This window comes from Papaver somniferum, chromosome 10 (genome assembly GCF_003573695.1).
Source record: "Papaver somniferum cultivar HN1 chromosome 10, ASM357369v1, whole genome shotgun sequence".
NCBI classification, from domain to species: domain Eukaryota; kingdom Viridiplantae; phylum Streptophyta; class Magnoliopsida; order Ranunculales; family Papaveraceae; genus Papaver; species Papaver somniferum.
This window is the reverse complement of record NC_039367.1, coordinates 31,515,431-31,529,839: the sequence shown is the minus strand read 5'-3', so window position 1 is coordinate 31,529,839 and position 14,409 is coordinate 31,515,431. Positions and strand designations below refer to the sequence as shown.

The 14,409-nt window shown below is 36.4% G+C and overlaps 1 protein-coding gene, 1 long non-coding RNA gene and 4 other non-coding genes across 9 annotated transcripts; 5 read left to right on the top strand and 1 right to left on the bottom strand.

The window, feature by feature from the left end:
* Positions 1–437: 437 nt before the first annotated feature.
* On the top strand, positions 438–534 carry LOC113319883. The gene has a single exon (XR_003345859.1). It is a non-coding gene; the product is annotated as a small nucleolar RNA snoR26 (small nucleolar RNA).
* A 300-nt stretch (positions 535–834) lies between these two features.
* LOC113319880 lies at positions 835–914 on the top strand. The gene has a single exon (XR_003345856.1). It is a non-coding gene; the product is annotated as a small nucleolar RNA U31b (small nucleolar RNA).
* A 1,402-nt stretch (positions 915–2,316) lies between these two features.
* On the top strand, positions 2,317–8,634 carry LOC113317312. 4 transcript variants are annotated; one of them, XR_003343421.1, is made up of 7 exons: positions 2,319–5,103; positions 5,236–5,633; positions 6,880–7,114; positions 7,204–7,320; positions 7,602–7,787; positions 8,009–8,110; positions 8,219–8,634. It is a non-coding gene; the product is annotated as an uncharacterized LOC113317312 (long non-coding RNA). The 4 variants fall into 4 exon arrangements; XR_003343419.1 differs by having other exon boundaries at positions 2,317–5,103; positions 7,602–8,110; XR_003343420.1 differs by having other exon boundaries at positions 2,317–5,103; positions 7,560–8,110.
* Positions 3,809–3,905, top strand: LOC113319884. Its single transcript, XR_003345860.1, has one exon. It is a non-coding gene; the product is annotated as a small nucleolar RNA snoR26 (small nucleolar RNA).
* Positions 4,190–4,269, top strand: LOC113319882. The gene has a single exon (XR_003345858.1). It is a non-coding gene; the product is annotated as a small nucleolar RNA U31b (small nucleolar RNA).
* A 109-nt stretch (positions 8,635–8,743) lies between the features above and the next one.
* On the bottom strand, positions 8,744–9,866 carry LOC113315486 (UDP-glycosyltransferase 91C1-like). The gene is made up of 4 exons (XM_026563761.1): positions 9,389–9,866; positions 9,037–9,258; positions 8,915–8,953; positions 8,744–8,775 (listed from the first exon to the last, which is right to left on the bottom strand). The coding sequence occupies exons 1-4, from the start codon at positions 9,864–9,866 to the stop codon at positions 8,744–8,746; spliced, it is 771 nt and encodes a 256-aa protein (XP_026419546.1).
* Positions 9,867–14,409: the final 4,543 nt, after the last annotated feature.

Here is a 14,409-nt window from a genome sequence, read left to right as displayed (position 1 = left end):
ACCCATAAATCAGACACAAATCTACTCTCCTCTTGTCAGTACTTTCTCGAGCATTGGCGTTCTCCCAAACCTGTAAGGTGTGATCCTAAAACTCTACTGTCGGGTTCATTAAACCCGACATCTCCAAACTGACAAATCCTTTAAACACTCAAACTTGATTATCTCAGGCGATCTGTTAAACCCTGGTGAATCAACTTTCTCGTTTACGGCGCCTATGCCTCTCTTCTTTTAGATTTTCTTACTTTTCTTATTGTTTCTAGACTTTGATCACATCGAAGTTACTTTCTCTCTGCAATTGATTTTTTTTTCTCATTTTCTTACAGTTATGTGATTCATTTCTGGTTTTTATTTTCCTTCCGGTTATTAGATCTAAACAGCACTTGTACATTGTTGTTGTTAGAATCTTGTTATTCCTTAAGGGCACTTGAGATAGACAGACAGCATCAATGATGGACAAAAACCTTGTAATCATCCTTGCACTTTGAATTTTAATAGTGAAGAAAATTAATGGGGAAATATGAGTCTGAGATGCTTCTTTGTTTTCTTTTTGGCCTTGTGATTTTTGTCTGTAAAGGAAATTTTTTCAATCTGTAAATTTTTTAGTATTACCTGGATCAGTGATGTCTAAATACTGCGTTATCTTCCTGAAAAAATTCCTCATTGAGGATTTTTTTTAGATGACAAAATGCCTACTGAGGTCCTTCCTAATTTGTGTTTTTGTTTTGCTTTTGTATTGATTGTATGATTTTATTTAGAGTTTCCTTAATTTTTGAATGTAGTTATTTCACTTTCTATTTAGTTTCCTTAAGTTGTCAAACAACTTTGTATGGATTTGAGTATGATGATAGGTATTGTCGCCCCAGTCTTACATGCATCAATGGTGCAAGATGGTGATTGACTTCAATTTCTGATTCAAAAAATTACATAAGGATATTATCTAGACTTGATTATTTCAGTTTCATATCTACACTTTAACTTGTCTAAGGTATTATCTAGTAGCCCACACGTTTTAGAAAGAAGTTTAGAAAACCATATGACACGTTTTCTCAATTTCATCAAGAACATAGTTGGTACTGACCCAAACACATTTTTTGGTTTTCCAACGCCTTGGAGTTTAATCCGGTGGATTTGAATGAAAGATTGATACTCAATAAACAGGTTTTGAGAAATGAAGGTGCCCCTCAATCAAGTATTGTTAGGTTCTTAATTTACCAACCATGGCCGCGTTCGATTAGCGCTGGTAATTTTGTGGAGAGATTGTAGAAGATATTAAGGGTATGGGTTTTAATCCTAATTTTTTTTATTTCTTAGTGGTATTAACTATTTATGCATTGATTGGTGAATAAATCGACTTAGGAAACTAAGTTGAATGCTTACAGTAAATGGGATTGGTTTGAAGATCGAATTCAAAATGCATTTGAAACATATATTATCCGTATGATGCTATCTGTGAAGAAAAGCATGTCTATAATGGATGACCTTGTACATCAAGTGGGTTTTAGTCCTTGGCCTGTTGCTAAGTGTCCATCAATTTTGTTTTTTTTTAGCTTGGAGAAGAGGATTATACCGAGGTGTTCCATTTACCAAATATTAGTTTCCAAGGGTCTGATAAGGAATACATTTTATTACATAACACTGCAGATGAATCAGAGGTCTTTTTTGGAGAAGTTTGTGATCACGTATGAGCAAGCCCGTGAGCTATTGAAGGTATATGGTATTCCTTTGTTCAGTTAGCGACATGAAATGTGCTGTAGATTATCTGAATTTTTAGAACTTAGAGTTTACATAGTCTTTACTTGGCCTCTTTGTTTTTATTTTCCAAAATGGAAAATATGGCTTTACCAGTCACGTACCTTTTTATATGCTGAGAGTTGAGATAGGTGCTTGTTTGACAACTTATCTTTTCTTTGCTGGAAAACTCTTATGCTTCTTTCCACTTGGTAAGTTGTTGAGGAACTTAGCAGATTAACTTAAAGCTACACTTGAGCATCTCTATTTCGTCCATGGATTGGTAGTTCCTTGATTCTTAGCGTCTATGTTAATAGATAAGCAAATATTTATCATAGCTACTTCTGCAAGATAATCCAGTTACTTACATAAATGAGGGCGCTGGACCACTCAGCTGAAGTGGACTCCTCATTTTTAGAGCCGTCTAACCTTGTCATCCATCTTATGACTGCTTTAGAGTTTAACCAGTCACTTTTTTTAAGAAATTGAATCTTCTGCAATTGATTATTCAGTTTTATACAGTAAAGTGTTTTGTCTTGGGCATAATTTTAGTAGATCACTTTATTCATTCTAATTGTATTACTTACATAAATAAGCGAAGGCATCTGCATTCATGTACTTATGCCAGTGTAGATATGTGTCTTCTTTAAAGTTGGTCTTACATATTTAATTCATTTTAAAATTAGATTTATAATTTCGGCGTGTCTCGGAAGACTCCCAAAGCGATGAGTTAATCTTTGCTGCCAAGCAAGTCGAAACCTAGCTACTGGGCTCGCTGAAATTTATGTGGGTGCAGCTCGCGGTAAATATATACATCAGACATTCCCTCCCTTTGGTTGGGGAGAATTGACGAAGAGGGCATCAAGTAATGACAAATGTTTGTTGCAAAATTTTGCCTTTCTCTCTGTCTATATTCATACATCGTCATTCAGTTTCTACTCTTAATACTTTCTCCTATTTGTATTAGACAATGAGAAGTAGAAACTGTCACCATTATCCCCTTCCTTACTTTGGATTGCCATACCCTAACGAAGTGAACTTTAGAATCTGATAAGCACATACGTCATCGGCTTGGTGTGTCTTTAATTAAACCTTGCAGTCTATGAGTTCTATCATAGCGTATCAAAAGACACGTATTAGGCAGATAAGTGCAAACGAGTTGAGTGCGGCAGTAAGTATTAGAATTCCTTTATTCAGTTAGTGGCATGACATGTGCTGTAGATTTCTGAATTTACAACATTTATTACATAGCCTTTACTTTCCTTTTGTGAATTCTTGCTTCTCCTTGGCATGTTAGGTGTCTGTGCGCTTGTTTCATTCTCTCCAAAAAGAAAATACGTGTGTACTTGTCACGTGCCTCATACATGTTGAAATGAAAAGAATACATTGTGTAGGTAGTAATTTTCTGGTGTCTAACAACTCTGGTTATCTAGAACATGTGTAGTGGATGACTAAGTTTTGGCTGTAAAACAAAAGGAATTTAAGGAAATACAATTCAGGAAAGATACTTGTGGTTTGTTGTTCGGTTTTAAGAAATTTAGTACAACGTGTTTGCAATGGCAAGAATCAAAATGGTAATTAAGATGGGTGCTTGTTTGAGTACTTACCTTTTGTGGTCCTGGGAAGCTCATATGCTTGTTTCAACTAGGTGATTTGTGGAGGAAATTTGCAGCTTCACTTAGAACCACATTGGATCATTCTCTGTGGTACATGTTTGATCCATGATTCATGAATTTGTAGTTGCTGGATGTGTGTAGCCACTTATGTTTGTTGTATCCATGAATAACTTTAAATAGATAACCCGCTACTTATGTTTGTTGTGTCCATGAATTTGTAGTTGGTGGATACGGCGCCTATGCCTCTTTTCTTTGAGGGTTTAAAGCGAATTGGTAACCTATTTTTTTATTGTTTGCGGACTTTGATTCTGGCGAAGTCATTTTTTTTGCTTTTGCTTTCAGTTTTCTGGTGTATCTTTTTGTTCCAATGTTTTATTATGTCTTCCGATTATTAGAGTTAAGCAACACTTGTACATTGCTGTTGTTAAAATCTTCTTGTTCCTCAAGGCAAGAGAGTTAGACAGACAGCATCAATGATGGACAAAAACCTTGTAATCATCCTTGCACTTTGAAATTTCATAGTGAAGAAAACTAATGGCGAAATATGAGTCTGAGATGCTTTTTTGCGTTCTTTTCGGGCTTGTGTTTTTTGTATGAAAAGGAATTTTTTCTCAATCTGTAAACTTTTTACTGTTATCAGGATCAATGATGTTTAAATACTGCGTTATCTTCCTGAAAAAAATGCGTACTGAGGTCCTTCCAAAAACAGTTTATTGCGTTTGGTTTGATTTCATGATTTATTTAGAGTTTCCTGAATTTTTGAGTACCCTGTTTGGAGTTTGGCTGATTTTGAATGTGTTCTATTTTGTTGTTTTGTAAGTTGCCAAACAACTTTGTATGGATTTGAATATAATGATAGGTGTTGTCGCCCCAGTCTTACATGCATCAATGGTGCAACATGCTGATTGACTTCAATTTCTGATTCAAATAATTATTTTTTTTTAAAAGAGGGGTTAAAATTGATAACTGGATGCCGAGGAGGCATAAATTACAGAGAATTACATGGAAAATAAATAAAGATAAACAATACAGTATATAAACTAACAAGCATCATCTTAGAAGAGCTCATGCGCACAAACAATACATACACCAGCTTAATGCCATCCCAGTCACTTCGGATAAAGCTTTTCCTCCCACCTAGCCACCAGATCTTCTGATTCAAATAATTACACAAGGATATCATCTAGACTTGATTATTTCAGTTTCATATCTAGACTTTAACTTGTCTAAGGTATTATCTACTAGCCCACACATTCTAGAAAGAAGTTTGGAAAATCATATCATTCCCTTTTTCGATTTCATCAGGAACATTGTTGGTACTGCCCCACTATACATTTTTTTTTTGCGACGCCTTAGGGGTTGATCCTGTAGATCTGGATGAATGATATACATTTTTCGATTTCGTCCCTCCATCCGATGTTGTGTCGAGATTGTTTTTGATGTGTTGCTGGATAAATCAGAGATTGAGATTTGCTCTTTTTATGTGTTTCGATATTTAGCTATTGGTTTGTTGTTTTCTCTTTGTTAATCCTTCATGTTCTTATTTTCTGCGACCTTAGTGTACTACTATTGCAGGTATTGGGTTGAATTCTGGCAATTAGTCAGTATCTTATACGAACCATCTTCATTTACGAATGGAGTGAATTTTTTATGGATGAGGAGGGGATGGTTATATGAGTTTACTCGGTGATTGCATGGGTATCTGATGCATTTTTGAGGGAACTGGTACAACAGCTTGATAGGATCTAAGATGAATGTGGTAGGTGCATACGAGGGGTATAGGTATTATTGCTTCGTATCGTATCTCATGGTTATACAATAATTCCGTAGTTTAGTTAATTTGCATTCCAACCGTTTTTTTTAATTTGTTTTGTTTGTTTTTTGTGCGCAGTGTCGACATGTCGTCAAAAGGTTCTACTGCCTGTGTTGTTTGCTAGTTAACCAACTATGTGCGCTTTCGATTAGCACTGGTATCACGCGTAGAAGTTATTAAGGGGAAGATCAAATTCAAAATGCATTTAAAAGTTTAAAACATATCCTATTCGTATGAAGCTGTATGTGAAGAAAATCAAGGGGGTTATAGTCCTTGGCTTGTTGCCAAGCGTCCATCAATTTTGTTTTGAGCTTGAAGAAGAAGAGTATTATACCCAGGTGTTCCATTTGCCGAAATTAGTCTCCAAGGGTCTGATTAAGGAACAAATTTCCTCACATACATTGCAGATGAATCAGAAGTCATTTTTGGAGAAGTTTGTGATCAAGTATGAGCAAGAAGCTCCTGAGCTATTGAAGGTATATTATAGTCCACTATTTGGTTTTCCTTTATTCACTAAAATGTGCTGTATGTAGATTATCGGAAGTTTTACAACTTACACAGTTTACAGTCTTTACTTGGCCCTTTTGTTTATTCCTACTTCTATTTGGCATGTTAGCTGTATTTATGCTTCTTTGATTTTCTGCAAAACAAAAAATATGGCTTCACCAGTCACTTACCTCTTATATACTGAAAATCGAGATAGGTGCTTGTTTGACAACTTATCTTTTCTATGCTGGATAACTCTTATGCTTCTATCCACTTGGTAACTTGTTGAGGATCTTGGCGGATAGTCATAAACTTAAAGCTACATTGAGCATTCTCTACGGTACAGATTTTTTCCATGGATTGGTAGTTCCTTGATTCTTGGCCGCCATGTTTGTGTCCATGGAAAACCCTAATAGATACACCAACATTTTATCTTCACTACTTCTGCAAGATAAGCCAGTTACTTACATAAATGAGGGCTCTTGACCACTCAGCTGAAGTGGACTCCTTATTTTTTTGGAGCCTTCCAACCTTGCCATCCATCTTATGACTGCTTTAGAGTTTAATTAGTCACGTTTTCTAAGAAATTGAATTTTCTGCACTTGATGTGCAGTAAACTAGTAAGCCTTTGGGCATAATTATAGTAGATTAACTACTTATTCATTCTAATAATCAAAGGCTTCTGTATGCATGTACTTAGTTTAGATTTATATCTTCTTTAAAGTTGGTCTTACATATTTAATTCCAAGCAAGTCGAAACCTAGCTATGAGGTGATCTTTGCTGCCAAGCAAGTCGAAACCTGGCTACTGGGCTCGTTGAAATATATGTGAGTGCAGCTCGAAGTAAGTACATATACATCAGACATTCCTCCCTTTGGTTGGGGAGAATTGACAAAGAGGGCATCAAGTAATGACAAATGTTTGATGTTAATTTTTGTGTTTCTTCTCGTCTATATTCATACATATTCGTTCAGTTTCTAATCTTAATAATTTCACCTATTTGTATTAGACAATGAGACATAGAACCTGCCTTACTTTGGACTGCCATATTCCTTAATGAATTGAACTTTAGATTCTGATAACCACGTACGTCATTGTCTTGGTGTGTCTTCACTTAAACCTTGCTATCTATGAGTTCTATCATAGCATATCAAAAGACATGTAATTTTTCTCTCTAAATTACGAAGATTTACTACTTATTAATGCTGACATGCTGTATGTTTTCCTCTTGAACAGGTATATTTGGCTTTCGGCAACTGTCATGGACCGCGAAAAGTAACACGATGCAGGATAAGGGTTGTACATTTTTCGCTGATTCCAAAACCGATCCTACAACCCAACACAATGAGTAAGATTGCCGCCAACAGATAAATTCATTTTGTGGGTATCCAAATACAACGGTGAGTTGGCCGTGAAGTTGTCACACAACAACCAAGAGATATTCCTGCCTTCTTCAGAAACTCTATTCAGGGTATGTCACCGTGTTGAAAATGTTTGGACCATTTGTACTACTCTACCACCTTGGTAATGTTATCTGATTTCTGGACTTTCCGAATGCAGTAATTTGGTGCATGAAGCTGTCTATCGAGGTTGCAAAGAGCAGTTCCACATTTTCTGGACCTTTTGTGGTCATGGATATCATCTTCAGATGATGGTCATTCCATCTTCAGCCTTCAGGTAACTATGTTCTGAATTCGAGGAACCTAATTATTTTGTTTTGAATAAACTATGCCCAGTTGCTGTCCCCCAAACTATGCTTCATGGCCACATTATTGATTTGCATAGCTGCATAGGATCTTAACCGTCATGTTCAGAGTAAAAAAAGAAGCATCCATTTAATTGTCTGGTTTAGAACTTCTATACTCCTACATAAACCATGTTTTCTTCCTATACTAACTGCATCTTTGTCTTTGAAGCTTTAAGGTGGCTGTCTTTTTATGTATCAATTCTGTTTCCAGGCGTCATGGTGATCCTCAGATGATTCGCTTTGGTGCACATTCAGTGCTTGTTCTTAGATATGTGTTGGCTGGTGAAATGAGAGATACTTGCAGACGGAAGCTTAGGACTGTTGGTGACATCATCCTCCAGATGTGATTATTAATGGGTAGCCAGTTTGGGTAGCCCTTCATTCATTTATAAGGAAGGTTAAAGCAATTCTGCAGCTAATTTGCTATCGATTTGAATACCAAAATTCAATCACTGATGCTAGCAATTTTGGATAGAACTTTCTTTTCCTTCATTCTGGTGTCTTAAACCTTAGGCACATGGATAAGATACATGAAATGCCTGCAAATTTGGTATGCTGGTGTCCTGCATGGATTCCCAGGGACTAGTTTTCTTACTTGTTTCTTGTTGGCAAATACAGGTATGCCTGTTAACAGGGCCGATGTCAAATATTGAATCTTCCCCTCAGCAGTGGAGTATTTACCATTTTCTCCTGATAATACGGAAGGAAGCTTATTGATAGGTAAATAAGTTCATTTTGTTGCTATTTGTCTTTCTGTGTGCTTAAATGAGCAAATTAGTCCATATTCAATACATTAGACCAATGCAAAATTTATGTTTCCTGCATCAGGGTTTTGTGAGATCTCGAGAAATCAAACCTGGTAAATAGATGACGAAGCATCAGATGTTGCTGAGCAGCACAGGTTGCAGCCTCATCAAAAAGCTATGGTATTCGGTGGCTCCGTTTCACACCCTCATTAACCATCAGTAATGCTGAGGCTATTGTGAGGGAACTCTTTTTAAGGGTATTTATACATAGGTGAAGAATCTTAATCCTTGGGGATATGTAAGCTAGATGGCAGATGGTTCAGGGATTGGATTGTTAGCATCGGTCTTTAACTATCATCTGCGTGTCCTTAGTATGCTACAAAGACAATGGCTGCAGGACCAAAAAGTCTGAAATTCAGAAACATTTTTAATTGTGGACATATAAGCAGCTAGAATGAGTAATGGCTTCTGTAATGTAGTAGTCACAACACTGACATATAAGAATTAAGAAGAAGCCTTCAATTATGCTTCATTGCCATATGAAACCAAAAAGATCACTACACTGCCTTAAGCATAGAAACAAATGAATTTTGTTGGCCATGATTCATTACAATACTTGGAAATTTTGGTTGACATAGCCTGCACAGTACACACACCATGACACAGCTACCTACAACTGTTAAAAAGATCCAGCGGAAACATTTTCATTTATTTTGATTCTATTAGGAAATGATAGGACCTCTTGTGACACTACCAAGTAGAAAAACATCAAACTAACCTCTTGCTACACTAGCATCACCATAATCACTCGTAAAACCTTCATTGAAACCAGCAATTCTGCCACTCTATACTAGAGAGGCATCTCTGTCAATTATCATTGTTCTTTACTTAGCAGCAGACCTAATGAAGAAATGAATTTGTGCATGTAACGCCCTTGAAGATCTTGGTTTGAGAAAATGCTTTTACTCATCTCAGCTGCTTTCTGTCGCAGTTGTTGCCCCTCTGGCTCTACCATCAAGATCCTCATTGACTTTGCCACTGCTGCTCTGGTAAACGAACCATCTTCATTCCTTTCAACTTCGAAACCAAGTCCTTTCTCAACTAAGAACCTTGCATTATTCCCTGATGATCAGCCATCATAGGCATTAACATCTGGCCATGTCCGAAGAAGAGATTCTCTGACACACACTCCCTCCAATTGCAGGATGTGCTAAAACGTCAACTTGAGAGATCCATCCAAAGCACATAAAACCTCTGCCTCTAATTCTTTTCTCAAATCCAAAAGGCAGTAGATTTGATCCATCGAATGACAAGTAAACAGCAGTTTTTGGTTGTTGCTTGTCCAGCCAATGGAACATTGCAGAGTCAGAACTGTTGCCTGAATCACCAGAGTTGCTCCCATTCCCAGGAGGCGGTAGTAAACAAATCGGAATAACCGGTTTCCGGTAGAGATCTTGGAGGAGATTCAAATATTCTCCATCAAGTTCTACACAACTTTTGACTACAAGGAAGTTGCAACCTTCAACGCCTTTTGCTAGTCTTTCACCTGCTGAAAGTCCTGTTGCATCTTTAGTGTTCATACCTCTGTTCATGCGCACAGCTTCATGGTACCGATATGCAAGCCTTGAAGAGAAAGGAATCCATTCCGGTACTTTGGTTAAATACTCCTGCCTGCGACTGCTATTTGCTTGTCTATATCCAGATGTCGGTCCGAGAAATGCTAGGAACATTGTTGGAAAAAGCTGTAGGAATATTGAGTCTAGCACCTATCTCCGGTACCCAACAATTTGTTGGAAAACGATTAATAAAAAAATAATTTTTTAAAGTTTTAATAAAAAATTATAATTTATTATTTTATTTTGTGAATGAAACTTTTTAGTCCCACGTCGTGGAGTTTCCAATTTTTAGTAGTTTTAAGAAACTATATAAAGCTTTTAGTCCCACATCGGGGAGTTTTTCTTCTTAAGTTGTATTTGTCAATTATATAAAGAAATTCACTACTTTTGTAAAATCTATGGGAAAGGGGTTGCTCTATATTTTAGAGGGACCCCTAAGGGAAAATATTTTATAGCGGTTTTTAAGCATTCGCGATTTTCCTTAACGGTTTTTTCGGAGTTGCCAAGCTCAAGTTGAGCATCTACTACATATGCTAGTAGTAGGTGTATTAGGGTGTTTTATCCTGGAGATATCCGTCCTGTGAGGGCTATAGCATCACTCTTGAGTGTAGCCGGGCGCTAATGTCTTAAGGACAGCGTGTTGAACACGTGACTCACTCTATTTTCCAAAGTTTTGCCTTGTTGCTGTTGCGGAGATACGGGGAGCTTGTTCGTTTCGTCAAAGCAATCACTTCCATTATAAAGGAGCTAAGTATCAATAACTTTTGCTTATTTGATTTTTCTTTGTTTTTGATTATTGCACCCAACAATCTTAAGACATTAATATTTGTAATAATCGAAAACGATTGATTGGTTTGTGAATCATGGATGTTAATTGTGGAGTGAAAAACAAAAACGAATTTCTGGTCAGCTGTAGAGTTTCAATTTTATCTTTTAATATAGAAGGAATTTCGATGAAAACTTTTGACACAACGTAGTAGACATCCTGATAGTTACCCGTGTAAAATTTCAGAATTTTTGGAGTTGTACAAGTATTTGTTTGATATTTTACAAAACAGAAAAACGTTTCTGAAAAATTCTGACGAGCAGAAAATTGTTGTTAACTAAATTAATTTTTGTGGGGGTAACCATGAGTTTTTTGAAACGCTGATTCAAACGAAGTTTGTATATATAGATGTTATCTTCAAAACTCATATTTTACTTTCTGATTTGGAATTGTGATTTGTTAATAAAGGTGTCATCTCCGAGGGACATGGCTAATAGCCGCATGTGGTTGGAAACAAATCTTCCAAAGATGGCAAAGGTGAGAACATCGAACGCAACTATAAGCATGGTCTTCATGATAAAGGTATATTTCGTAAATCTGAATCCAGAATTACTTTAGTTAAGGGTGAGTTTTATGTTTGTAAAATTCCTGGCCACGCGGCAGTAAATTGTAGAGAACATAAAAACCTTAATAAGTAGAAAGTTAATGCTAATTTAGTTGAAACAAACTAGAACGAGTTTGGTGGCGTGATTTCAGAACTTATTTTAATAACCAATGTGAGAGACCAGTAGGTGGACTCTGGAGACACCAAGAATGTTTGTTGAAACAGAGACCTGTTCACCTCCTATCATAGGATAGGGGATGTCGAGAAACTCTTATTGAGTAACTCAGATGCAATAGAGGTTGCATAAAAGGAAAAGGTCGAGCAGAAGCTCATATCTGTAATATTCTCACATTGAATGAAGTTTTCATGTTCCGAGCATATGCGAAAATCTTGTATCTTGTTCTGTTGTAGATGGAAAAGTATTTAAGATCTTAATTGAATCTGGAAAACTTGTTGTAACTAGGCAGTGATTTTTTAAGCAAGAGTTATAGGACTTTGGGTCTATATAAGCTTAACGGAAAAACTGATGATGTGAACGTAATTGATTCTTGTGATATCTTTGTGTGATTGATTGTTTTACGTGGTAGACTTGGAACCGTAAACTTATAAGTCAATGCTTAACTGGGTAGCATAGGCTTCGTACCCAAATTTAGTTTGGATTTTGAACACAAAAGTGAAATCTGTGAAGAATCAAAATATGCTATAAAATCTTTTAGCACAAATGTTCAGAGTAATTATAAGCCTTTAAAATTAATTCAGTTAGGCCTAGTTGACATGAATTCAACCCAAAATCACTGTGGTAAAAGATGGTTATAACTTCCGTAGATGATTGTACGAGGTACTATCTTGTATACTTGCTTAGGATAAGGATGACGCCTAAGAAGCCTTAAGATGTATAAACTTGAAGTTGGAAACCAATTAGAAGCCTTGAACATAACAACCGTATCCTTAAGGAGATGATAATTTCCATGTTGATTAGTTCAGGATTACCTGCGGCCTTGTGGGGGGAGGCAGTCCTCTTAACTAGTATATCCTGAATAAAGTACCCTTTTAAGAATCAGATGAAACTCCATATGGTTTATGGAACGGTAGATGACCTTCTTATGAATGTGTCAAAGTGTGGGGGCGTTTGACTAAGATTGTAATTCCTCTTCCTAAAAGAACTAGATTGAAACCAAAAATGTTGATTGTGTTTTCGTATAGGGTATATTGAGTATACTTCTACAAATAGATTTTTGGTTGTGTGTTCTGATTTTTTCTGACATTGGTGTGAATATTATTACGGAATCTAGGGATGCTGAGTTCTTTGAACATGTTTATTCTAAACCTGTACCTCATTAGAGATGTGTTGTTGATCCCCTAGATTTATTTTCAAATAGTCAGAACTTATTTTAAAGGAAGATGAAGTTGATGTTGAGCCTAAGAGAAGTAAAATAATTAGACTTGAGACTTCTTATGAAACCGACTTCATAACATGCCTAGCTTAGTCTGAGCCACAGACTTGTAAAGAAGCCTTATATCTACTGAAACCCCATTCTGGTAAGAAGCTTCATTTAGTGAAATGGACTCAGTCCGTTGGAACCAGACTTGGGAGCTTGCTAGTTTACCTCCAGGTTGTAAGACCATGGGATGTAAATGAGTCTTTAAGAGGAAACGATAGGTAGATGAAACTGTGGAAAAATATTAAGCTAAGTTGGTAGCTAAAGGCTATAAACTAAAAGAAGGTGTAGATTTCCTTGATTCTAATTCAATTGTGACGGAAATTACTTCCGTTGAGATACTAATTGTTATTGCTGCCATAAAGAACGTAGAGATACATCAGATGGATGTTAAGACAGCTTTTTCTAAAACCGTGAATTAGGTAAAGAAATTTACATAGATCAACCTGAAGACTTTGTAGTGAAAGGTTGTGAATACAAAGTTTGTAATTTGAAAAATCTTTGTATGGTTTTCAAATAAGCACGTAAACAGTGACATGGAAAATTTAATCATGTGATAATGGATAGTGGATTTAAATTAATGAATCTGACAAGTATGTTACAAGTAACTTGTTAAGGATGTCTGTGTAATTGTATGCTTGTATGTTGATGATATGCTTGATACAAACATAGATGTGATCAATTCCACTAAAAACATGCACTGAATGAGAACATTGACTTGAAAGACTTGGGCCCTTTTGATGTAATCTTAGGGATGAGGATTAGAAGATAATCAAACATTTATAAGTCTTAGTCGTTCTCATTATGTTGAGTTGTGCTTAAGAGATACAATCAGTCTGATTGTAAACCTGCTTGTACTTCGTACGATTATTCTTGTAGTCTCAAGAAAAATAAGGGTAGTGGAGTATCTTAACTTGAATACTCAAAAGTTATAGGATGTCTGATGAATTTAATGAACTGTAAGAGTCCAGACATTGCCTATATTGTGAGTAAGTTAAGTGGATATAATTGTAGTCCAGAGCAAGAGAATTCAGATGCACTGAGTAGAGTATTATGGTACCTAAAATACTCTTTTGATTTATGAAAGGTATCTTGTTGTCCTTGGGACTTTATGATGCAAACTGGATAGTTGACTCAGAGGAGTCTAAGTCTACGAGTGGATATGGTTTCACTCTAACATGTGGGTTTGTTGTTGGAAGATTTCCAAACAAACATATCGCTCAATTCATTATGGAATCTGAGAGTATTGCGTTAGATAAAGCATGAGAGGGGGCCGAGTGCCTAAGATGATTTTTAGAAGACATTCCTCTTTGGCATAGGCCTGTGCCAGCTATATCTATACATTGTGTTAGCCAAGCTATAATAGTTAAAGCTAAGAAATAACTAATCTCAATCGGCGTTATTTCCATTGATTGGATAAAGTCCAAGGAGAATATCGCGCAATCTTTGACGAAAGGTTTGTACAAAGAGATAGTTAAAAATGCATCGAGGGGGTTGGGGCTTAAGCTCATATATTAAACTTGCCATGAAGGATACTCAACCTTGCTGACTGGAGATCCCATGATCAAGGTTTCGAATGAGACAACTAATTTGTGGTGGGTAAAGGTAAACACTATCAGAGATTTTCATTCTCTGTCCCTTCCCTATGGTGTAGACGTGATAGTGTGACTGCATGTGGAGGATGACTTTTTAATAAGTCTTAATGAGTTCTATAGTTTCAATTTAAGATTGAAGTGGGGTGTAGCAGTAACACTCTTTATGGAAACTCACCTATCTGAATGAGGAAGTGGGTCGCTTCCTGTGAGAATATGAGCTGATTCTCTAGAGCATTCTGAGAAACAGGATACG

Bases quoted from the DNA above. Each gene is read 5' to 3' on its own strand.
- LOC113315486 (XM_026563761.1), bottom strand. From the start codon at position 9,866: ATGTTCCTAGCATTTCTCGGACCGACATCTGGATATAGACAAGCAAAT. The intron at 9,259-9,388 runs GTTTTATGTGCT...GCTGATCATCAG, and splicing joins GAAAAGAATTAGAGGCAGAG to GGAATAATGCAAGGTTCTTA. The intron at 8,776-8,914 runs GTTAGTTTGATG...TGTACTGTGCAG, and splicing joins TGATGCTAGTGTAGCAAGAG to GCTATGTCAACCAAAATTTC.